The sequence below is a fragment of the Melopsittacus undulatus genome, chromosome 1 (genome assembly GCF_012275295.1).
Source record: "Melopsittacus undulatus isolate bMelUnd1 chromosome 1, bMelUnd1.mat.Z, whole genome shotgun sequence".
Lineage (NCBI taxonomy): Eukaryota > Metazoa > Chordata > Aves > Psittaciformes > Psittaculidae > Melopsittacus > Melopsittacus undulatus.
In genome coordinates, this window is record NC_047527.1 from 117,228,424 (window position 1) to 117,254,283 (window position 25,860).

At 37.1% G+C, this 25,860-nt stretch overlaps 1 protein-coding gene across 2 annotated transcripts in view; it reads right to left on the reverse strand.

Annotated features, from left to right (window-relative positions):
* The window catches only part of PLXDC2 (plexin domain containing 2), a 259,751-nt gene that overhangs the window by 64,324 nt on the left and 169,567 nt on the right, over positions 1-25,860 (reverse strand). For both annotated transcript variants that reach the window (XM_005152966.4, XM_031052565.2), the window contains exons 5-6: positions 12,337-12,459; positions 9,382-9,500 (exon numbers count right to left, since the gene is read on the reverse strand). In XM_005152966.4, the coding sequence (XP_005153023.1) occupies positions 9,382-9,500; positions 12,337-12,459 (242 nt within the window). The remainder of the gene's footprint in view (positions 1-9,381; positions 9,501-12,336; positions 12,460-25,860) is intronic.

Genomic DNA, 25,860 nt, shown 5'->3' on the forward strand with positions numbered 1-25,860 from the left:
GAAGAAATAAAAATAGATAGCCATAGACCAGTCCAGCTTCATGTAACAGAGATATTGATGCTGGGCAAACTGATATATGAAAACAAATGTCAAGTTTTATTCAATTCTTTGGGCAAGATTGCAGTTTTGGCCAATACTTGTATAAACATAATAGCTTTAGAATTTTCTAAAGTGTTTGACTTAGTGACATCTGGCATTTATACAATATTAATATAGTTAACTAGACTGATCACAAACAGCAGCCATCACTAATGAAGCAGCTCAGACTGACAGTGTGTCTTTACAGTATATCTTGCTCCTCCAGACACCAGACCTAGTATTCAAAAGTTTCCTCAAAGAGAGGGAAGGAAACATAAATTTATTGCCTAGCAGTTCTACAGATGACACTAGCAGAGTAAAAAAAATTGAATGCCTGCATCATTTAGCAAACTTAGACCTCAAAAAATTGTGAAATAGTAACTCAGAGAAAAAAGCACAAGGTAGAGGTGTGGGGACTGGAAAGCAGTAGGTCTGGAAGGAATCTCAGTATTGCAGTGGATGAACAACTCCAGCTGTCTGAAGGGGCATCAGAGGAAAAAACCTTAATTGCTGTGAAATTTGGTTAGACTAACAGTGATATATAGCAATATAGCCTAGGACTGGGGTACAGTGTGGTGCCTGTTTCACCTGTACCGGCAACATTAGGTCATTTCTGAAATATTACTGTTTTTTAAAACTACACTGGAAATTTAAGGAAGCAAGATTAAAACAGTCATAAAAATATTTTGAAAACTTTTGCAGTTCTCAATGCCATCAACAGAAGTGTTAAAGAGCTCTACTGGGCTTCTCCAAGGGGAAATGAGAAGCTGATTATATTACTGTAAACAAGTACTGCCATGAGGAGACATTACTCAGGAGCTAGAGTGTTTTCATCTAGCACAGAAAGATACAACCAGAAGCTGGAAGTACTGCAGACAAGTACTTTCAAAGTAGAGTAAGACACATGTTTCTATGACTGAGTGCTATTAACCACTGGGATAAACCACCAAAGGAAATTATAATTCTCTAACCACTTCTGCTTTCATATCAAAGTTGGATATCTTATTTTTCAAAGTTGGCTTTTATTAATTACTAGGATGAAGAGGGATAACAATGTATCAGTTGTAAGAATCAGAGATACAAGGTGCTAGCTCAGCGAATCTAATAATCTTTCTGGCTTTACCTGTGTAAAACTACCAAAATTATACTGCTGGCCAGTACTTTTCACACAGCAGGAAAATGCCAAGGTAAAAAGCTGGCTACACGTCCAGTAGATGAGGACTCAGTACTTCATACATATCAATTAATGGCATAACTTCTGATTGAGTTGAGCATCAGTACTTGTTCTCCTTGTTCTCAAAATATCATTTAGCTGTGATTTTTTTCCCCAATTGCACTTGTAGCTGTCTAGGAAAATTTAAACTTGAGAATATTAGAAGGAAAAGTGAGTTCTGGTCAATTAAATGTTGTCATGAATTCACATTTATTTACTTTAGTGACTGGTTTGGCTGATCCATTTAGGTGTTCTTTCATATATGATCTGCTTTGGTACTAAAAATGGAATGAGGTTAAACCAACATGGAAAACAGAAATGACTTGGAAATACTGCTAGTAATACATCAATTTAAATTTGGCTTATATTAGCTAAGCTCTGATGCAGTTATTGGAGAATATGACATAAGAAGGCTGAAAACTATATTTTCAAAGTCTTCAAACTAAAAGACTTGCTGAGTTCAGAAATAAGTCTATAAACTTTCTCCAGCATGAAAGCATATATATATATATATATATATAAAAGTGAATTATTTACTATCTCAGAATACCGTAGAGAAAAGCTTATCTTGACTGTCAAAGAAATTGTCTTAAAGATTTTGAGGAAGATACTCTAGGGAAACTATTGAAAATCAAGTTAGAAAAACCACTGATGAGAAGGATGCAATAACTATTTCTCTTCCAAGATAGAGAGGAAACACATCAATGAAGAAAGGAATCAGAGTTTTATGGGCAGAAAATGCAGGCATTATGAGTAGGTGTGTTAACTAACAAAATGTGCTGGCAAAATTGGCAGCCCAAGGCACAAATTGTGCCTGATAGATGAAAATGATCATATTCACTTTTATGTGTAAGTGCAAACTAGAAGAACCTGCATGCAGGTCTCCTTGAATAAGCCTCTTTAAATTTAAGTCTGGTGCCTTATCACATGTTTTTTCTGAATTTGTGAAAAAACTGAACAACTTGCATCTTTACCTCACAAATTCTGATAACAGAAAGCTATTTTCTCTCTCTCTCTCTCTTTACTTATTTTTTTCCCCCAGGCAGAAACAATGGGTTCTTGTGCTACAAGTGCTACAAGCGTTTGCTTGGGGTTTTTTTTTGTTCTGTTTGGGTTTTTTTGTTTTATTTGTTTAAATGTAAGTTTGTATTCACTACAACTTGGTTCAGAGCTTGAAAGTGACTTTCAGTTTCACTCTTTAATAAAATTATTAATGACTCACTGGTGCTAAATTAGGATGCAGTAGCCAAGTAGAACAGAAAATACAAACAAAAACTTCAGGAGTGCCTGCAGATGTCTGTGCTCTTGTGCTGAGAATTCTAGAAAGAGTAAAGAACTTGTGCAATCATTTTCTAAAACAAAAAGGAAAGTTGTAGTAGAGCCCAGTCCAAGAGAAGTGACAGACAAAACTTTGGCTATGTGTTTCAAACAGGGTGTAAGGTGAAGGAAATACAAATTATTATAGCCAGCTCTTCAGCCGAGGTGCAGGCTGTGTCAAAAAATTACTCAGAGAGAAATGCTGTGAAAGTAGATGCAAATTTCTGACCCAGGAAAACTCATATTCTTGAAAAACTACAGTGTCATTAAACCTGTATTTACAAAAGCGTATGTCTGAATTTCAAGTGTGGAAAAAGAAATAATTTTTTCAGAACTGAATACTTAACTCAGTGATGAGTGTACTCAGTGCCATTTTGTAGGTGAAATTTTTTGAATGAGATGTCAAGATAAAATGGGCTTTTACCATATGAAGGCCTATTAGGAAATATGCCCTTTTGACAGAAGGCTTGTAATAAATGATAAAATAGTTTATTAAAAATTACAGTGAAACATGGGTATCAAGCAGAGAGCTGGTGTTCTGAATCACTCACCTGAATGGCAAGATGTGTCATAACAGGCTGACATGTTAAATAGTTAAACAGTATAGCTAGGAATGTGCAAGTGGTTGCTAATGGGTGGCAGGGTTTACATAGCATTACATTCAGAGGATGGATTTTAACTAGAATCATTCCAAAGTGTGTGTTAGCTCTAACATAGACAACACGAACTGTTGTGTTTTACAAGTCACCAGCTTATGAATAAACTTCCCAAATGCACACTTGTAATGGCACTACAGACATCTATATTTTGGATTATGTATTTCAACAATAGGGAGAAACATATTTAGAACTCGTGTTGAATTCTATTCATAGAATCATAGAATCATAGAAGAGTTAGGGTTGGAATGGAGCTTAATATCATCTTGTTCCAACATCCCGCCATGGGCAGGGACACCTTAAACTATAACATTTCACCCAAGGCTCTGTCCAGCCTGACCTTGAACACTGCCAGAAATGGAGCATTCACAACTTCCTTGGACAACCCATTCCAGTGCCTCACTGCCCTCACAGTCAAGAAATTACCCCTTATATCCAAACTTACCCTGTTTAAGTTTTATTCTGTTACCCCTTGTCTTATCACTACAGTCCCTAATGAAGAGTCCCTCCACAGCATCCCTGTAGCCCCCTTCACATACTGGAAGGCTGCTATGAGGTCTCCATGCAGTCTTCTCTTCTCTAGGCTGAACAGCCCCAGCTTTCTCAGCCTGTCTTATGGTAGGTGCTCCAGCCACCTGGTCATCCTTGTGGCCCTCCTCTGGACATGATCCAACAGTTCCATGTCCTTTTTATGTTGAGGACACCAGAACTGCACAGAACATTCCAAGTGAGTTCTCACAAGGGCAGAGTAGAAGGGCAGGATCACCTCCTTCGACCTGCTGGTCATGCTCCTTTTGATGCAGCCCAGCATAAGGTTGTTTTTCTGGGTTGCAAGTACACACTTGCATATTCAAGTGATCTTCATATTCAGTATCTCATCAACCAACACCCCCCAAGTCTTTCTCTGCAGGGCTGCTCTGAATCTCTTCTCTGCACAACCTGTAGCTGTGCCTAGGATTGCTCTGACACAGGTGTAGGATCTTGCACTTGGCATGGTTAAACTTCATGAGGTTGGCATCAGCCCACCTCACAAGCGTGTCAAGGTCCCTCTGAATGGCATTCCTTCACTCCAGCGTATCAACTGAACCACACAGCTTGGTGTCATCAGCAAACTTGCTGAGGGTGCACTCAATCCCACTGTCCATGTCACTGACAAAGATGTTGAACATGACCTGTCTCAACACTGATCCTTGAGGGACACCACTCGTTACTGGTCTCCAGCTGGACATTGAGCCATTGACCACAAATCTTTGCGTGCGACCATCCAGCCAGTTCTTTATCCCCTGAGTGGTCCACCTATCAAATGGATGTCTCTCCAATTTAGAGACAAGGATGTCGTGTGGGACAGTGTTGAACGCTTTGCACAAGTCCAGGTAGATGACATCAACTGCTCTGTCCCAGTCCATCGTTTCTGTAGCCCCGTCATAGAAGGCCACCAAACTAGTCAGGCAGGATTTCCCCCTAGTGAAGCCATGCTAACTGTCACCAAGCACCTTGTTGTTTTTCATGTGCCTCAGCATGCCTTCCAGGAGAACCTGCTCCAAGATTTTTCCAGGCACAGAGGTGAGACTGACTGGTCTGTAGTTCCCTGGGTCATCCATTTTCCCCTTCTTGAAAATGGGGGTTATATTTCCCTTTTTCCAGTTGTCAGAAACCTCACCTGACTGCCATGATTTCTCAAACATGATGGACATCATTTGGATCAGCAATGCAGACAGTGTTTTCTACCAGAGTTCTCAAATTTTATTCTTTTTACATTTGAGGACATGTAAGAATCTTACTTTTCAAAAACAATAAAATAATGGTCTCTGACCCTATTCTGAATGAGTTGGTAAGCAGGGTTCAATTACTGCCGTACCTCAAAAGTGAGTCAAAGATAAGAGTCAGAGTATGCTGCAAAATAATAATTGGGAACACAATAGCACTTATTTGGCTTTTCATTGCCAGTTCCCTAAATAGTTATTAAATATTTTGCAGGCCAAAATGTCGGAAACTTAATCAGGAATTTTAAGCTAAATAAACTGATCACCTGATAACATCAAAGATCCTGTTTCCATGTTAATAATATCTTTTATAATCATAACAAAGGCAAAGAAATGGCATGCATGCATAATGCAGGCAGAAAAACCATGGAGACCGTGCTTTTGTGTTTGCTTTTTGTTTGTTTGTTTTTGTGGTTTTCAGGACACAATCAAAAGGTTTGGAGTCTTGTAATTGAAAAAAGAATATTTTCCATTATGCATAGCAGGAGCATCAATTTTATTTAAGTGCTAGCACTTAATCATTTCCATTCAATTCTGCTTCCTTTCACAGTACAGTGAAATTCTACCACAAGTGTCTCAGAATTATTTTCCAGCTTCACATATTGGACAATTTGAAAAAGCATTTCAACTTTAATAATAGTTTCTGGATGACTACATAACTAGGGAGTCATTACTATTTAAATGAACAAAGAAAGCCTTCAAGCCAATGAAATTAAGAAAAATATCCTAAACCACTAACATAGCCTTTGGTACCTTTGCCTAATTTGTCGTGTATTAATCATGGACAGAAATAGAAACCAAATGTTACACTAAGGAACATTAGCTATAAGCACTAATGATAAAAGACTATATGGAAAAGTTATTTTGTTCAATAAGAAGTAGAGCTCTTGAGAACTGAACTTTTGTGAAATTTAGAACTTAAGAAGTCAGTATTCCCTACTTATACATAAAAAATATGAATTTGCAGAAAATTTTCTTTATTACAATGTTCTGCTGGCTAGTTTGCACGGTAATGTATTTCATACATAGTAGAGGTGTACCAGTAAAATTTTCCTCCCAGCTGATGTCTTCTGACATACTCACCATTTGCCAGAACAGTAACAGCTGATGTAAGCAAAGTGACAGTTAAAATGGAAGGTGTATGTACTGTAAAGTAAATTAGTATATAAATAAATTGTTGTCTTGCTATAGGACCTTGTTATATTTCAAATTGGTTTTACATTTTAAAAACTTGACTGTACAGATCCTTCTCCTACCCGTTAACTCTTCTGAAAGATATTTTGGTGTCTCCACATTTTCACTATCCTAGTGGCTCATCTTCTTTTCTAAATGTTTAATTTTTGAGAATCTATTCTGGATTTTGGATAAGAATTGTGCATTTCAGACTGCTTCCTACTGGACAAACAACAGAAAGCAGAAGACAGGACAGAACAGCTCCTTTGACACACAGCACACCTCAGCCAAGATCCTGCATCTGTGGTCAACACCAGGTTTATGAGGTAGCAAACCTGATGTGGGAGCAGAAAGGATACGAAAAAGGGAATTCAAATTATTTGAATAAATAAGAAATAAAGGCAAAATTTACCTTAAGTGCTTAAGACATAAAAGTCCCTATTTGTACCTCCCTTAAATGTATAATCACAGTTATTTTTAATCTAGATTTTTCAAGACAAGAGCCTGGTGTCACTAGTACAGAGTCCCTGTGGGATGCTTTATAAAGTTACTGCCAACCTGTCTGCTGTATTTCTGATATGATGTTTCAGCTTGGAGAATTTCAGTGCCAGTGCAATGAAGACCTCCTAGTGAATTTGCCATACATACATCACTGTCATTTCTGAACTGTGATGCTAAAATGAAATGACACCATAAAGGTGGAGTGAATCTTCTCAAGCAACTTTTACTCATGCTAGTGAGCACTCACACAAGTAATCTTACTGGAGTTAACAGGGCTCCTGACTCACTAGCAAAAGAAATTATTCCATAAGGAAAGACTCCCTCAGAAAGCAATTGATTCAGTACTGGAAAGTAAATAAATTTCTATTCACACTTATAAGCACTAGAGTCAAGTTTAAATTTACAAGTGTCTTAGTTATTCTTTTCAAACAACTTCTGTCTGAGCAGTGACTGGAAATTTTATTCAATGTTCCTCATTTAGGTGAAAACCTGAGTTGGTTTTAATGAAGTGAAAGCTGCAAATAAAGTGTGCAGTCTTCTGGAAATCTCAGTCTCCAAATCCATTCCCCACTAACCCCCAGTGGAATATGCTAGTTGTAACATTCTAAGATTTTACAAAAATCTTCTGTCAAAAGATACACACTTCACCAGTATGTTACTATTACCACTTTTAAAAGTCTCTTTCCTTGATTATGTGCAGGAGTTCTAAAGTGGTGTGTGGTAATGCCATTCATGACAAGAATAACTCATGACAGGGGATTTCAACGATTCAGCAGTGGAGAAAGTGCAAATTATCCCATTTGTAAATTCCAATTCTTTCTGCCTCAGGATTAAAGAAAGAACATTAATAACTCCTTTTCACAAAAGAACTGTGGATCTTGGAGGAAGCTTTCAGTAGCGCAGTGAGAGCAAGCAGCCTACACCATTGTAGCATAGAAATTGTTTATCCACAGATTAAATGACATACATGTATGCAATTCCCATTTCCTCCAGGTCTATTTCATCGTGTCTTCCTAAATGAATAAAGTTTTTCACTGCCTGGCACTCTGCATCTTCATTTACATTTAGAGAACTCAAAATGCTACCAATTTACAGCAACAGCTTCTATCACCCATATTAGATTCATTTTGCAGAGAGTTGGACAGTAACAGACAGTGCAGAGAATCTCATAACCAAGAATATTAGTCTCCTAAAATGTCACAATTTTAATTTCAGAATGCATATGTAGTTTTTGTCAAATTTATCTTAAAATTACAAATTGAAGCATTGCCCCTCCCCACTTCTCTGGGTCTTGAAGGCAGGAAATTTTCTGCAATCTTTAAAAAGATTTTTTTCTTTTTTTTTTTTTTTTTAAAAAAGGTCGAGTAAAAATGCAAATAAACTGTGTTTTTATAGATGAAGACTACTAACCTGTACATAACATTCAAAAGCAGAGCCTAAGCAGACCTTTCATCAGCCTGTCTTTTATAAGAGAAAGAAAAGCCAGGTACATGGGCATACAAGAAGCTTCTTTTTTTCTACAAAACTAATCCACCAAGAGTATCCTACAGCAATCCTGTTTGCAGTGTGCAAAGATGTCTGTCTTTGATGAAGAGCTGAGTGCTGGAAGAATAACCTAAGTTCTCACTAGCTTTCTAATGAAGGGGAGAATAGTTCTATTATTTCTGCTTCATTCAGGGGCAAGGCTTCAACACAGACGAAAAATGAGCTTTGAGGCTCACAACTAGTATACAGTATACAGACAGAAAAGAGCCCAGAATTCTCCAAATCTGGACAGTCATATCACTGATTATATTTTTTAATGTAAGGAGGACAACAGAGAGACACCTTGAAAAGAAATTCACCCTTTGCATGCCAAACTAAAATTAAACAAAAAAAGAAAGAAACTTTTCTTCACCCCTAGAAATTTGAGCTTTTTGATCTACCTTCTGATTCCCATGCGCATGAAATTCAACTGGAGGTATATTCTCTAGGCTTTAGCCTCCAGGACTCTAACTCTATCAAGAAAAAAAAAACAGTCACCTGGAGCAACAGCTGAAATTCTGAAACATTTTGAGAATGCAGAAAAGCCCAGCTGAGACAACAGCTTACTGATGATATGAAGGCAAACGGCCTCAATCTAACCAGTGTTACCACCAAATAGGTAAAAAACCTCACAGAGCCAGAGACACAAACCAGTCATTTCTTATTTGAAGCATACAAACTTCTGAAATAGGTCAGTTGCCACGAAGTGATAGCTGCAGGATAAGGCAACTTTTTAATACTAAACATTGATTCTAGAGTATTTTCAAGCAGGCACAGATTAGGTGAACTAACTGAGCAAATTAAACCCTGCCTTTCAAAACCCAAGATGAATTTACCAAGCAATCAAGAATTTACTAAATACTTAACACTAAAAATCACCCCAAAAAGGCCAGTTGAAATCCAGGAGTAGCACATTTAACCCACATGGACGCTTTTCAAGTTCACCGCATGAACATCACTTTTACAATAAAACATCATTTTTAGGAAAATGGGGATCCTATAAGCAATATAATGACATGACTTTATGCAGCTGAATTTTCAAATACTGCCTCCACCTCCCTCTTCCTTCCCCCTCCCCCTCCCCCCCTAAGATGTAGGGAGATTCCTGGCAGATATAATTTGTCTACTTAAATGACAACTTTCAGACCCAACTTACTTCTTTGTAGCCGAAAATGATACGCCCATCATTGAGAAGGGTGGCCTGAAAGGTGAAACTGCCCAGGTTGTAATTATCCTGCAGATGTACATGATCCCACTGGACAACTAATGCTGTGCCTGTGAACCCCAGAGTGGGGGTAGAGAAGCAAAGGGAAGAAAAAAAAAAAGTAAGAAAAATATTGCCTGTAGGAAGAGTACTTAACTGCAGTTAACCAAACAGTGATTTATTTCTTTTTAAAAACTTTCAGCCCTACATCTTGAAATGCCAAAGATATTACAAATACAAGTTGCAGCTGAATTCCTCTTAAAGGTAGATACCACAGTGCCACAAATAACCACCTCCACTACTTGCACTAAAGTCTGTTAAAGCAAGACTGGGCAAATAAAAAACTTGTCTAGAATTGCAGAAGGAGCCAACAATCGCTGAAGGCAGGACCCAGCACTGTAAGTTCAGGTGTGCTGCCACTACCAGTGCTCTGCAGTGGCTTTTTTTTCACATTATACATGTATACCCTGATGACTTTGAAATGTGAAGTGCTTAATAGCATCGCCTGTTTAGTAAAAGTTGTTTGAGGAATTCAGATTCTCCCATTAACTATGCATTAATGTTTTTCTACATGGTGCGAGCCCTTACCAAGGTTCTGCAAGTTGAAAAATATTAGGTGTTGGCAATAAATAAATGTAGTTTAAATTAAAACTACTAAGAATTCATAGATGGGGTAAATATTGAGTCTGGTGTGCAGAGATTTAGTTGCAAGAGACTCATTAATATTCATGGGAGTTCTCTGGCTGAATATCCACTTATCGCACTAAAAATGTACCCCAAGCAACTTGCATGCCCTGTGAGCATGTTTTACAGATGTTGAGGGTTATATTCAAGAAGCTTGGTTGAAAGACACTTATCACTAAAACTGTGTTCACTGAAAACTACTTTTTCATCTTTCTATGCCTTCCTCAACACACTTTTTTCCTTGGCAATAATGGGCATTATGTGCTTTGATTCACAACAGTTTAATTTATTTTCCTGGAGTGTTCAAGGTGGGTCGGTAAGCAGCCAGCTCAACGCAGTTTTGGTATATTCTTGAAACATTTTTTGCCACAGGTCTTCTGTGCTGCAACTTTCATAAACACATCTTGGTAGCGGATGTCATGAAACTATGAGAATGCAAATTTTTTGATGCATTACACTAAGTCCACCACAGTTTTTTTCCATGTATGTTTCAAAAGTATAGTACATGCTCATTAATTGTGCACCTAGTGTATTTTTGTTTCTGTAACAACATTCATTAACTGCTTTCTGAGTATTTGAGTGCATTGAATTTTATTTTAAAGGCATTTAAAGGGACTTTTGAAACTATTGTAGCAAAAATAGCCAGAATGTCTTATAGTCAGTCTTAGAGTCCCTCAGATCTACGTGTATCTCTGAATCCCAAGCTAAAGTGGAAGCTAGCTATCTCCAAAACAGTCTTCTCATTCTGAGGACCTTTATGTAGACCCATGTGTACATAAGTTTCTTGTAGTTAGCTCCATGACTGAGACTTTGATGGTCACCACACACTATGTTTGCCCACTGCAGGTGGGCAGCACACTTACCCACAGGGATAAAACTCAGATGAATGAGAAATAAGGAGCTCAAGATATATTTTGCTCAGTTCCTTTTTATTTGGGGTAAGATAGTGAATTCTTTGTCCAAAAGCACACAGGGTCCAAAAGTTCACAATGCCTTACACACGAAGAGGGATCCAAAATCTCAGAAGCATTCAACCTGGTCATTAAAGCCATGTAATACAGTGTGAAGAACTATGTGAAGTGTAAAGACTGGAAGGCAGGCACACAATTCCCGGAATCCTCAGATTCTTTCAGTAAAGATGACAAATCTCAGGCCATAATGTCAAATAATTTATGGAATTAAAGTATTTTTTTCTGTTTGAAATTTCTCCATGCAAGTAGTAAGACTTTTGCATGTGTATTTGTTTTATTGGATTTTTAACAAATAAATGCTACAAGTAATAACTACATTGAAATGAAAGGTTATGACTAGGTGCAAAGGTTTCTAGGTACAATTTGAGCCCCAATATAATGAATAAAAATTAACACACCTGATTGGAAATGTGACATATTTTTGGATGTGTTCAAAATTTTTTATTAAATTCATTATGAATAAACAGAGAAAGAATGGCACAGGCTCACCCAGGAAGACTAAAAACTATCACAGGTCTCATGATATTAAGTCATGATACTGAACTCTCCAAAGTTTTAAATAGGCTGTCACTTTCATTGTATTTGACCAGTAGAGGCCCAATGTAAGGCAATAGATGCCTTTTTAACACACAGGTTATGTTTTCAAAATATTGATTATAACTAACTTAATGAGACAAATATCCATGCATTCAAGCCCTTTGAAATATCTTGCAGATTTTGAAGTATAACACTGTAGTCTACCTTTCACCCTTTCAATCTTTTGTACAAGGGACTGTTGAGAACTTGTGGTGTAGATGAGTGTATTGGATTCCAGCCCTGGTACTCCATGCACACTTAAGTCATTGACCTGCCTTGCTTCAGTGTATTTTTGCTATTGCATTCCGCAAATGCTATTTTCATTTTAGTTAGCGGGAGGATGGTATTTACTATTATAACAGAAACTTGCACTTGTATACAAGACAGATTTTTAATTTTAAAACTGATAAAATACATTGCTAGTTTGAGTTTATGTACTTTAACATCCAGAATATATCTGTCCAGTTAGAAAAATGCATTCATGACTCTTTAACTGTGTTCTAAATTAAAAACAGTTTATGGATATCTAGCCACATGCTTTATAAAGCCTGCAAGTTTTGTTTGTTTTTTTTTTAAAAAAAAAGGATAAAAATTATTAAAAAATCTTCAACTTTTCCTTCAAAAATAGTTATTTAGAGCCAACAGACACATTCATTTATGAATGACTACTACATACCATTATCAAAGTATCTGACTGTTGAATTTCTTGACACACTGGGGTCAAAATTTGCCATTAAGGGTGCAATGTATTGTGTAGCTGTTAGCATTCGATGCACAACTTCTCCAGTATATATGAAACCTACAATAAAAAAATAAAAAAAAGAACATTTCAGTAACTTCTGAAAAGATTTAATAGAATGGCAGGTTGACCTACATGTTGCCAGAGCGTTGCCAGGGTCAGCTAAGAGAAATCCCACCGCCAATTTAATAGTGAATTAAGTAAGAGTTAAAATTTCAGGAGAATGTGACAGCTGACAAAAAAAAAAAAAACAAGATCAAAGATTAAAAAAAATGGAATAATTAGTCCAAGAAGAGAATTTTCATACAGACAGAAAACCAGAGCACACTCAAGGAAGAATAACTCCAGTTATGGACAAAATGCACATATGTGGCCCTATCAAAATTTACCACCATGCACATTCCAGAGTGTTTTCTATCCCTTCCAAAAATCTGCAATCCGTTTTGCTACTGCAAGTTGTTACTTCTTCAAAAGATAGTCTGATCCTTCTTCATATTTCTAAAGACAAAGAGACTATTTCAGACAAGAAGAGGCAACAGCCTTTTAAAAAAAAATGGAGTGGAACAGAAAGGATTTTTCATGGTTATAAGCCAAGCAGCATTTCTGCTGCACTCTCTTCAGTGTCAGGTCTCACTAGTTTATCCTATTCACCCCTGAATACACAGTACCCACATCAATAGTGGGCTGCTTTCATCAGAAGTGCTCACCCAAAACCTCTTACTGGTTTGGAGCTAGAGTTCTTCAAGGTAGAACAGTTATCTACAGTGAACACAGTAATGCTGCAGTTTCTTCAAAGAAAAAAATTTAATGGCATTTCAAACAATAAATGTTCTACAAATAAGCATGTATTGTTTAGGTTTGCCAACTCCAACTAAATAATGGAACTAACTTCTTTAGATGCCCCACACTAAAGCCTGACTTAAAAGCTCCCATTACCTAGAGTAAGTCTTAATTTTTATTTTGGCCTTTACCTTGCTGGTCAAAACTGAAAAACTTTAAGTTGATTGGAGCTGAAAGTAGATTTACAAAACTAAGGTTCGCATATTACATCTCATCTTAAAGCGCTTACCAGAGGGTGCCTTATGCTGAAATGCTTGCTTTTTCACCTTCTATTGATTTAATGAAGTATACTGCAACAACCAACACCCTGATAACAAGAGGAACATTAGAGTTGGCTAAAAATTTTGTAAAAGAAAAAATCTATTTGGAATAAGTCTCACAGAAATTCAGGTCTTTACTTGCAAATGATAGTATCCACTGCAACAGTATTTGTGCTGGTTTGTTTTTAAAAGAAATAATCATCTTCTCACAGATTTACAAGTCATGTATAAGCCTGAAGTTTTGGAATGTACAACTGTAGTTGTAATTTTACTCTATCACTAATCATTTTAGGATAGCCATCAGTCCTGCCAAAATATATTCCCTGAAAGGCATTTTCATTATTTCCTACTTATTGTTGTCTGTTTCTAAAATGTCCTTCCCTTGAGAAGCATTCCTTCATGATTATTTAGACAATTTAAATACATATAATTTCATAGAACATTTATGCTGCCTATGGTCATGTGCACACATATTTTAATATAATCTTGGGTAGGTCTATAACCTAGAAACCATTACTCAAAAATAGTTTGCAGACAATGTAAACAAAACCTGTGAACCCATGTTCACATATTCAATTAGCCGTAATATTTCAGTACTTATTCCTCCCTTTCACAATGGTTCTATCCTAACACATAGTTTCTTTTTCATGCTTTCATCCCATTTACAGTATAAATGTCACCATTATAACTAATAATGATGCAGACACAATAGGAAAAGAAAAGACTTAATTGTGCTGGAACACATATCTAAGTAAATCAGCCCAGGTAATTAGTAACCACAGTGCGTATTTCCAAGTGTTAGCCGGATGCAGCTTTACTTTAGACAAAAATGGAAAGCAGGAGGTGGATGATAGCTGGGAAGCAGGCAGGCCTTGCATGAAGATCATTCTAATGAGAACTCCAGTCATGCATTGGAACAACTTGAAAAGAAACACAAAGTCACTTCAAATTATCCCAGAGAATCAAAGTCTGAAGCCACTGTTGAGCATGGACACTTTATCATTGCCACTACAACTTAAAGAAAGCAGCACATGTAAAATTAACTTATTCCTGAATGGAATTCCGCAGGAAATTGGCTTATACTATCTGTGACCTAATTCTGTGACAGTGGTAAATACTCATGGCTGATTCATTTAGTCAAAGAACAATTTTTTAGACCTGCAATTTCCTGAACTACTTAATCTCTCCTTTGTGGGAGGCCTTAGTAGAGCTCTTCCAAAACTCTCCACAAGTACTATACCTAGAAGCATAATATGGTCCTAAACATTGGAATGAAGTCAAATAGGAAAGCGTGTTCAGCATTTTGTTAAGTTTTATGTGTATATAAATATAATTAAACTAAGGATGAACTAATACTAAAGCCACTTGTAAACCAAGGAGGGTATACGACTTGATTTGTATACTGTGTACTCACACACTCTAGATCATTTTCTTTTTTCCAAAACAATTTTTCCTTTTTAGAAGACAAAAGGTATTATACAGTGGGAGTGACCTGACCTGGGCAAGAACTAGCAATTGCTGAGGATAAGACTGGTACACTGAATGCGCTATTTCAGTTGCAGCTTTCCACCTATCTTCTATCAGAAAATTCTTCAGAACTATGAAAAGAAGGGAAAGATAATTATAGGGTTGTTTTTTTTTTTTTTTTTGAGGTCTCTGTCAGACTACTTATTGATAGCTATGCAAAACAGTTTTGAGCATTCCTATTCTTGTAAATGCATTTTTTTGTCTTTGATATAACAAAGGAGAGATTAAGTGGTTTAGGAAATTGCAGGTCTAAAAAAATTGTTCTTTGACTAGATGAATGAACCAGGAGTATTTACCACTGTCACAGAATTAGGTCACAGATAGTATAAGCCAATTTCCTGCGGAATTCCATTCAGGAATAAGTTAATTTTACATTTGCCGCTTTAAGTTGTAGTGGCAATGATAAAGTGTCCATGAAAATGATCTAGAGCATAGGTCCACTGGTGTGGTCTGGATCCTTCTCTGACATGGGGCAGCCGCTCACCTCCTTCTATAGCAGCAGCCAGCCTGCTAAGAAACCTTGCCCTAATACAACTGAAGACTAACCAAGTATTTTGTTTTATATATTACCTACTTCATATTCTATTTTATATATCAAGTATTTAACTAGTATTCAACAACATTATTTACCTGAATGACTGGAATTTCTATTATCTTGTTAAAAGATTTTTCTATTTTCTGATAACTGATTTTCTGGTAGAAAATAGGTGGAAAGTTACAGCTGAAATAGAGCATTCAGTGTACCAGTCTTATCCTCAGCAATTGCTAGCTCTTCCTCAGGTCAGGTCACTCCCACTGTATAATACCTTTTGTCTTCTAAAAAGGAAAAATTGTCTTAGAAAAAAAGAAAATGATCTAGAGAAAAAAGAATCATTGTCTCCACTGAAAAATAGTGATAAAAAAAAAGTTGCTAAGCAACACCAATGAAATAAGTTGACGTGAAATTATTCCTTCAAATAGCAATGACATTGCTTTCATAAAAGGCATGTAAAATTTTGCTTATTCTCTAAAACGACCCTTATTGTAAACAAACACCTGAAACAATACTTTCAGCCTCAAAGAACAGAAAATGCATTTACAAAAACAGGAATGCTCAAAACTATTTTGCATAGCTGTTAATATGCAGTTTGACACAGACCTAAAAAAACCCCTGTAATTATCTTTCTCTTCTTTTCATAGATCTGAAGAATTCATGAGCTCGACTGAAGGGCAGGTAAGTTCCACCAAAGCTCCATAAACTGACTCTATGGATTAGGGTAGTTTTGCCATCATTGTATAAGTTGGCTCATGTACCTTCTGTACAGCAGCATTTATGTTTCAGGTACAGACACCAATATTAATTTGATGACCTACAAAGCCTGATGTGTTTTAAAGGTAGCTAACTGTTTCCTTCCCAACATTAGCTGAGGTTATCTGAAGTGGGTCAGAGAGCCCCCAGAGAAAGCTTTTTTTCTGCCATAAAATATGCCTGAAGTTATTGGTTCACGGAGAAGCAAATGACTCAAGAGATAAATTTTTCTTGAGACAGCTTACTTAATTCCAGGACAGAGAAATGGAAAGATACTTGGAATTTAAGACCAAATAAAAAAGCATGCATTTATAAAAAACAAACAAGTGGACGGAGTGATACAAGAACCTGGAGTTCAAAACAAAGAACCAATGTAACCATCACATACAAAATACTAAATCTGGAAAGAAATAAGACTGCTTTGGAAAAAAAAAAGTTAATTTTCCTAACATGCAGCTAATGTTAATTAAAACCATATGTGAAAACCCTTAGTAATACAAGCTGTGGTTACTTAGCTAGAAAAGGAACTGCTTGCCAGCAGCAGCTGAACCATGACAAGTTTTGCATGAGAGAGACTGTCATTGGGCAAAGACAGAGCTGCCATTTGAGTGCACAGTTCAGTGTGGGTTTATTCGAGTGCCTCTGCAGTGTATAAACTAGAGGGGAAATAGCAGAGCAGCTTCCAAAAAATGGAAACAGAAGAAAGTGGTGTCCCTAAGAGGACAGGCTTAAATCCAGATCACCCAAGGGAAAGATGTGGTTTTAGCTTGTTCATTCACATGTGCAACAAGCTTTGTAGAGATGCAACAACATACTTTTCCCCTGCAAAAAACGCCTCGTTCCTTTCATTTCTTCCTGTTAATTTTCTTACTTAAGCAGAGTGAAAGTACATGACTTCTGCTGCTCATTTTCCTCCAAAACACTCTGAAAACTGTTTGTGCAGCCAAAAGAGAAAACTGCAGTGGAACTGGCAGGAGCTTCCTGACTTTCTGGCTGCTTCTTTTTTGGTGTGAACATAGTCAAAGCCTTCTGAGAGGTTCTGCCCTGGGGCATTTGGTAGTTATCACCTGTGATCCCAAAGTTACCTCAACAGGTAGCAGTGCTTCTACTCGATCTTTATCACCTTAGATCCAGCACACTGCCCATTATTTTTATGAAAACCAGAGTCAGTACAAGTACAGTACTGTACAGATTAATATTTACTGCAATTTTTACAAATGAACCCCTGCCCAGCAATTATATATTGCTGAAAGACTGACATAAAATGGGATATGTTATCTACCTCATCTGAAGATCTCCATCCCTGATGACTCACCTTGGGCTTGTTTAAAAAATGAACCATAACTACCTGTGGAGCCAAAGAACTGTTTAAGGCCTGGTTTCTGTCAAACAAGAGCTGGGCATCACCAACAAAGACAAAGATGAGCTGCTCACAACTTATTAGAGGTAAAAACCCTTCAGATCCTAAAATTAATTCATATACCATTTTGAAGTCTCCAACTGCCAGAGACAGTCTTGCCACAGAAAAAATTTGGAAAGTGGATCAAAAATTCTTCCTCCAAGTTCTCCAGTTTGCTGACTATGACCACTGATAATGCAAAAAGATGTATTAATTCCTTTTGTCAAAATAGTATTTGCCAGGACAGTAGGAAGAACAGGCCAGAGACAGGGACTGAAAAGTAGGACATTACAGTTTATACAAGCATCTAATAGTAATTTCAAAAACTAAAACAATTCTCAGCTTTAGCACATTTTGAGACAAATATTATTGTACTTAATTCTACACAGCACCTTAATTAAATCATAGAATGGTTTGGGTTCAAAGGGACTTTAAAGATTATCTGGTTCCAACACCCCTGTCATGGGCAGGGACACCTTCCACTAGACAAGGTTGCGTCCAGTCTGGTCTTGAACACTGCCAGATATGGGGCAGCAGCAACTTCTCTGGTCAACCTGCTCCAATGTCTCACTACCCTTAAAATGAAGATTTTTCCCTAATAGCTAATCCAAATCTACCCTCTTTAAGCTTAAAGCCACTACCCCTCATCCTGCCAGTACATGCCCTTATGAAAAGTCCCTTTTCAGATTTCTCGTAGGCTCCCTATAAGGTATTGGAAGGACACAGTAAGGTCTCTCAGGAGCCTTCTCTTCTCCAGGCTGAACAAGACCAGCTCTCTCAGCCTGTCTTCATAGCAGAGGTGCTTCACCCCTTGTCATCCCTGTGGCCCTTTTCTACACACTCCAACAGGTGCATGTCCCTTTCTTTTGGGGGCCCCAGAGCTGAAAGCAGTACTGCAGGTAGGTTCTCACGAGAGCAGAGGAGAGGAGAAAATCACCTCTCTCAACCTGGTTAGCCTTAAAGACCATTTCAGTAATTTCTGTATATTTCCATTTGGAAATATAAAGTTGCAAATAGGTAAAACAGAGTATAGTTTGTTGCTATTTGTAGATAGGAAGCCCAGATGTAGGAAATGAAATAAGAGCTACTTAAACATATCTGCACCCTCTGTAAAGATTACTGGAGTATAGCAACTGCTTTGCCAGAGGCAGGAAGGGAACTGCCCCTTAGGGGCACTCCATGCTCTGAGCTCTGTCTCATATGCTCCCTTGCTTAAATCACTTCAATACCTATTAAGCCCATATCCGTGGGCCCAGTCCATAGACATCCCATCTAAGATCTCTTTTATTTGCAGGCCACATACTAATACATGCCTTCAAAAAGAAACCCCTAAACTACAAATCAAAACATTAATATCCTTCACTATGTGAACAGATATTCCTAAATGCACTTTTCCTGTAGTAAGACAACAGAGAACACAGCTATCATTTGGGAAAGCTATGGCTTTGTCTGCCCTCAGAACAACCAACCAAGGTTTGCCCAGTAAGGCCAGAAAATTTTAGGAGTGTTGTTGCTTAGGCATGTCTAATCACTGGCTGAAATCAATGTACGATAGAGAACATAAGCATAACTCAAGAAGATATGCATTTGTGTTTTCAAAGTGTCAGAGAATTCCAAATTGTTTTACCACTGGAAAATACCACCTTTTTAAGCAACTGGATCTTAAGTAGTTGTTCACTTCTGAGAGATTTTTTGCAAGCAAAGTTCTATTAAAAATGAGCACCCAATAAGATCCTGACATCCTTTTATTCCTTAGGCATTCAAGAAAACTAATTTCAATCTCAGCCACAAACTAAATGATTTAATTTACCTCAGTACAATTATAACCAGCATCACAGAAGTTAATAATCAGACCAGCTCCCTAACCAGCAAAAAAGTATTTGAGCTTCATCAAATGGTCAGATTTTATGTCTGCAAAGTTGCCACCTTTTTTTCTTATTTCAAAGTAGATTTTCAAAATGTTTTTCATCAATTTATGATCATCTCTGTTACCTCAATTGGGAAAGCTCAGAGCTGCAAGTTTCTCTTTGGTTGAAAGCCCACTAGGATTCTATTCTTTTGTAATTATTTAAATTTGTGCTGCTGAGAACAGCTTTAAAATGTTGACTTTATGTAATTTTCAGGATGTTTCTTGTTCTCCATCTCACTTTTTCTGATACATCACTTATTTTTATTTTATTTTTTTTTGTAGCAGTAACTATAAAAACAAGTCATCAATTTTCATCTCTGGAATTAAACTACACAAGGACTCAAAAGACACTTTTATATTCAATGGGAAAAATGGCAAGATGTCTCATGGAGGAAATAAAACATCAGGAATAGGGATTTTTCACTTATTTGATGAAGCTGACAAATACTGTACAGGCATATAAAGCATAGCCCACAAAACTGCACCCTATAATTTTCAACTTGACAAAATATGTTTTCCCTGTCCTTTTCCTGGTATTTCTCCACAATCTATTTCATTATAAAGTAAATTTAAGAATATGTTGTGCTATTAAGCACCTAAAATATAATGGAATGTTGAATTATAGAAACAGATGATGTCATTTACTTTCACGCCTTGTCCTATATAGCCATATTAATATTTCTTTGATGTCTCACTGAAGTAAGCTTTAAGTAATGTCATTTATCCCCAGATGGCCAATTTATTATGTCTGTGGAAGAATGTTATCACCACCATAACTGCACAAAGATTACAGTGTAATTAAACAAAAGGATAACAGCAACTATAGATCCCTCAGACAATCCATGAAAGTTAAATACCTTAATGGGCTTTCAAGATCAGTCTAAAAAAGAACCAACCACTCATGCTATTTTATATGTTTTTTCAGCTTTCTGGGGACAATGAATTAGAGGTAGATTATACATATTTTTTGGCTTGACGAGAATGAGTGTATCAAGCCATTTCTTCCTTTGTCCTGAAAAGTGGGATATCTGAAAGCTAAATGCCAGAAGGCATAACACTATTTCTTAATTGTATAACCTTACAAGGACTTCTTGTGTGTCTGTGCATGAGAAGACAAAAAGCTAGCCAGAATTCTCACATTCTTGGCTGTACTTCAGAGTTATCTTATGTAGATATTTAGAGGCCAGAAGATTAGATTTTCACCATTACTTTTCCTGCTGTTTTGTTAATGTTGAAGGCATTATCTGGAAGAACTAAGAACATGTTTTGTATGTCATTGAGTAAATGCCAATAAATTTTCCATCTTGCTGTAGTCTCCCCACTACTCATGGCTGCCGTGAAAAGTATATGATCTGATGGAATGTAACCCATTCTGATGAATATCCTACTCAGTTAAGCAAAGGGATTTAGGGAATTATGTATCATGAAACTCTTCTAGTAGAGTTGTTTCTTCTGACATGCCACAAGACATTCCTTGTCAGGAAGTTGTTAGGTATCAGCAGGAAGAGTACAGGAGCAAGACAAGCAATTTTTAAGTAAGGACACTGTGATGGACTGCAAACAAATCACAGATTTAATTGTAACTGAAGTATCTGCCTGCATACTTCTAATAATTCTTAATTGCAAATGCTCTTGAGTTCAGTTGAAAAAAACCTCCAAAGGTTATTTAGAGTCTAATGACTTGTATCAGTTCCTGTCCTATCAGGCGCATACTTCCCCAGAGGAAATTCTTGGACAGAGGGATGAAATACAGCATCTACTCAGTGAGATATCACCATATGATAGCTCCCAAGTGTCTCTCAGCTCTGGCCAAACAAAAACCAGCACTGTTCCTAGACAGGCTGGAACCAGAGAAAGGAGGTTGATGGGAGGATTATCTTGCTTGGGCCGAATATCTTAACAGCTGTGTCATTGCAGTAACCCTGGCACTACTAAATCCTAGGATGATGCTGTTGGGGGAAAATAAAATTTTGAGTTCTATTTCTGATACAAGTGTCTCTCCTATTGGTTGTGTAAGATATCCTCATGCCTAAGCAGCTCTTGTCATCAATAAAACATTTGGTGGATGTAACTGAGGAAAATTGTCTTTTAATGTTTGGAAACATAAAAAAATGGTTCCTTCCTCTTTGAATCAAAACTATTCTATTAGCTAGGTTACCTTCTAAGGTAAGGGGTTGTTGTTTTTTTTTTTTCTTTTGCTGCTGTGTCTCTCTTCTATATTGTCACAGAGTCTAGCAAAAATAACTATCACAAGCTTTTCTGCTTGCACTGCCTTTTCTCCTCTTCCTTCTAAATTTTAAAGCTAGTTCTTCCCTGGATAAATCAGATGAAATGTGAATCACTTAAATCATGAGTTTCATGAAAAAATAAAGACTTTCCAGTTATGATGAAATAATTATTTTCCGAAGTTTCAAAATTTAAGTAAGGAAAAGAATAATAGAGTTTAGAATAACGCTGAATGCCATCAAACTGGATTGTTGTCCATTTTATAGAAGTTTGCAACAAAAAAATCCCAACGTTGCAGATGATGATAAAATTTTAATAAGTCTGCTTAAATTTTATGCATAATAGAAGGAAACTGAATATCTGGTTCCTACTGCAGTAAATCAGTGTAATTTCAGGTATAACTTTGGGATTATTAGGCATTAGATTAATTCCACACCTGTTATATAACACAATTATATTACTTCTATTAATATTTCTTTAACTACTAAAACTAATCCTACGTATATGATATTCGCATACTGCTATTCATATAAAGAAACACAGTACTATGTCAAGGAAGACTGCAGAGGCTAGCATGCATCATTAGAGAAGTTTCAGAGAAGCCATTAAATTACATTTTACATATATACATAAAAATTAACGCTAGTAGAATTTTTTCAGAAGGAAATTTAGCTCTGTATTCCTCTACCGCCAACATCCTGCCATAGCTAGGTGATCTCCACTTCCTTGCTTCCCCACTGCAGTTGCTTATGCAACTGAGTTCAGTGAGTGGGTTTTGGGTGGGTTTGCCTCAGCAGTGAACATACAGCTCAAAACAAGAAGAGAGAAGCTGGTAGATGTTCATGTGCAACTTGTCTTCAGGGGATCAAGGTCAGGATGATCAACTCTGCATCCCTCCTAAGAGGACCTCTCTAATGCAGCCATTATAAGGGCAAAGCACACAGATCTGCTCCTTTCCATGACTTCATCCTGATGACCAGAACTGGATATACCTTTTATCAGACCTCACTAGACAATTTAATTCCCCTCTTCATGAGCTACTGGGGGGTAATGTTTTGGATGTGGAAACTCTACCCCGGGGTCAAAAATAAACAAACCCCAGCCCATAACAAACATTTTCAACCAAGACCAATCTGCTGGTCTAACTCTTACCACACTAGACAAAAGTTCTTTGGGGCAGCTGGTAAGCTGAAGAGGAACAGACAGACAGGAGGGAAATCAATACTCAAAACAGAATTGCATCAGACACATCATATCCTGAAGTTGAAGACACCAATTTTGGACTCATCCTTTCTTTGCCTCCTTTCTCCACCCATTATCTCACTATCACTATGGGCAGTGCTCTTCAGCTGCGGAGTGAATCTATGAAAGCATCTGGCTTAGGGAAACACAAGCAGAACAAAACAGAACAGGCAAAGAACAGGGAAAAACTAGAATATACTAGTCTCAGTGTTTAGAGTTTGGGAATCAAGTCACACTAGCTCTGATATCATTAGTAATTCTCTTGTGTCTCTTTTTTTTTTTTTCCCCACATTAGTTTACATTAAAGCAAATTACATTACATGAAAGCACTGTATGCAACTGTACTTCAAAACACTGAAACAAAACTTCTGCAAACAGGTCAGAAAATGGAATGATTGCCCTTCAACGAAGACAAATGTTGCCTGGATAAAGTTTTCCTTTATTATGTTTAAGTTTTTACAGAATTTCAATATTAAACACTTCATGATGGATATTCATACATAACTTGGAAGCACATGATGGGGGTGCAAAGTGCAAAAGTATCTTCCTCAGTGTCAGTTAATACAGGATGATATTCACGCAGATCTGGACAGATGAAATTTTCTCTCTAAGAAAATACATTAGCGAAGTTCCCATAAAGGTTCAGGAAAATCTGTAGAACCAGAACAGATGATAGCACTCTTTCTGCTGTTTGATTCTTTTAATCAGAGAAAAAGCTTTCCTGTACCTTCCTGTTAGAACAGTTCCAAGTCCAAGGTTTTAATAATCTGACCAAAAAAGAATTAATGTAAAAAGAAATATTCAATACCAGTTTGAACCAGCTGATGACAAATTTCTGCCCTGAGAAGTGACCAGCCTCAACTTTGAACACAAAGGTTGCAGTAAAAGTAACAGGACTATGGTTGTGACTTTAAGATAGTGTTTCTGTGTGTGAATAAGTGCTTTAAGGGGAAGAGTGAAATACTTTCTCTTATGGTCATAAAAAGGAAAAAAGGAAAAATTTTTGGTTCTAAGTCATGTTTTTAAAATGTGAGTTGCCCCTTTAAGAAGAGCCTTGGCAGGGGTGAGCCTGTGTTAAAGTTGTGCATGCAGAGGTTTAGGAGCACAAGGGAATCAATTCTTCCATCTAAAGACCTCAGACCTGTAATAACACATCTGTACCATACAATCAAAGTGTGGAAATAGGCCATGGCTGGGCAGTTGGTGGCATGTAGCTGTGCTGTTTAGAGTTCACTTCTCAAAGGCATAAAAAGCCAACAGTAGGAAGCTGATTTGCCTGCAGTCACCGCAAACCCCTTTAGCAAATATAGTTCTGCCAAGTCTCATGGGTCTTTTTGTTAATACATTTTTAACAGGTTGAAGTGTGGAGTCACCAACGGGATGCACATGCTGTGATGAGTTGCCAGGACTCTTCATCATAAACTAGCATTAGCCCTGCTAGGCAGATGCTATAATGAGTAAATTCCACCTCAGTGCCTTGAAGTACAAGGCAGCATGTACTAACACAAGCATGAAAAAGCATTGTGTTTCTAAGCTTCAGTAAAATATGTATGAAAACACATGTGGCTCATGTCTTTCAGACATTTGCAAATGACTGGAAAGGTCACCTTTCATAAATTCAGTATAAAATGGTACATGATCTGAAAGAAACTGAATGACTCAGATTGCAAATATTTAATACAAGTCTTCCAACAATTACCTGGTGAGTTTATATATGACTGTTGGAGGAAGAGTCATAATAAGTAAACAGAAAATGACTTTAGATTAAGCTAAACTAAGAAATTAATTTTAAAGGGGCCGAGGACTTAAGTTAAAATATTGTTCTACTTTGTGGAAGACATATCATACAATCCACACTTCACTCTGATGATAAGTGTTGGTCATCTAATCATATGGTAAGTTACAAGCAGCAGTAGGATATCTGTGGTAAATACCATGTAATTACAGGGCATATAAACAGTGATCCCTGCATCCTAAACCAAAGTGCAGGTTGCAACATAATTATGTTTAGACTTACTAAAAGTAATCATCACATGCGGGTAGATGGTACTTGCCAAGAAAAAGTCATTTAGGTTCTGCCCAAAGAAAACATATTCATTCCTTTCAACATTAGGAGCTGGTGAAGCATAACTGTAGCCCCATGACTCATCACCCATCCAAAAGATAAAAGTTATGGCAGGAAAGCTATAAGACTACTCTTAATGTCTGAAGACTTAGACAGACTTTAACTGTAATGTGGGTAGGGTTGTTTCATCATGCTGTTGTGGAAAATGTCTGTATGTTGCACAGAACACAATAGGCTGTTCTTCCCATCAGATGACAGCTATAGAAGAGTGGTGACAGCTCTTTCCATAAGCATTTTACCCACTTTCTTTTGAACAAATAACAAACTGGAGAGTAAGGATTAAACCATCAAGATGGAAGACAAAAAAACTTGACTCCCATGAAATCTCAGAGGGCAAAATACAGTCTCGTTCACATTCTGTTATTATTTTAAGAAATGAAGTTCCTGAAATATTCAATTCAGGAAGCATGCACAAGCAGATGTAGGAACAAAACTGCATTCAGCCACCACCTGCTCTCACAGTTGTTTTCATTGCTGGAGGTCATGAATGGCGACAGAGGAAAAATGGAAAACCTATTAATTTTTTTACTTCATTCATCTTGTATAACAAAATGCAGGTTTTATTTATTTCCATCAAAACTGTATAGACATATGGCTTGGCAGCCTTCTGGCTGTTGTCATGGCTGCCATGCCTTCATTAGGGAA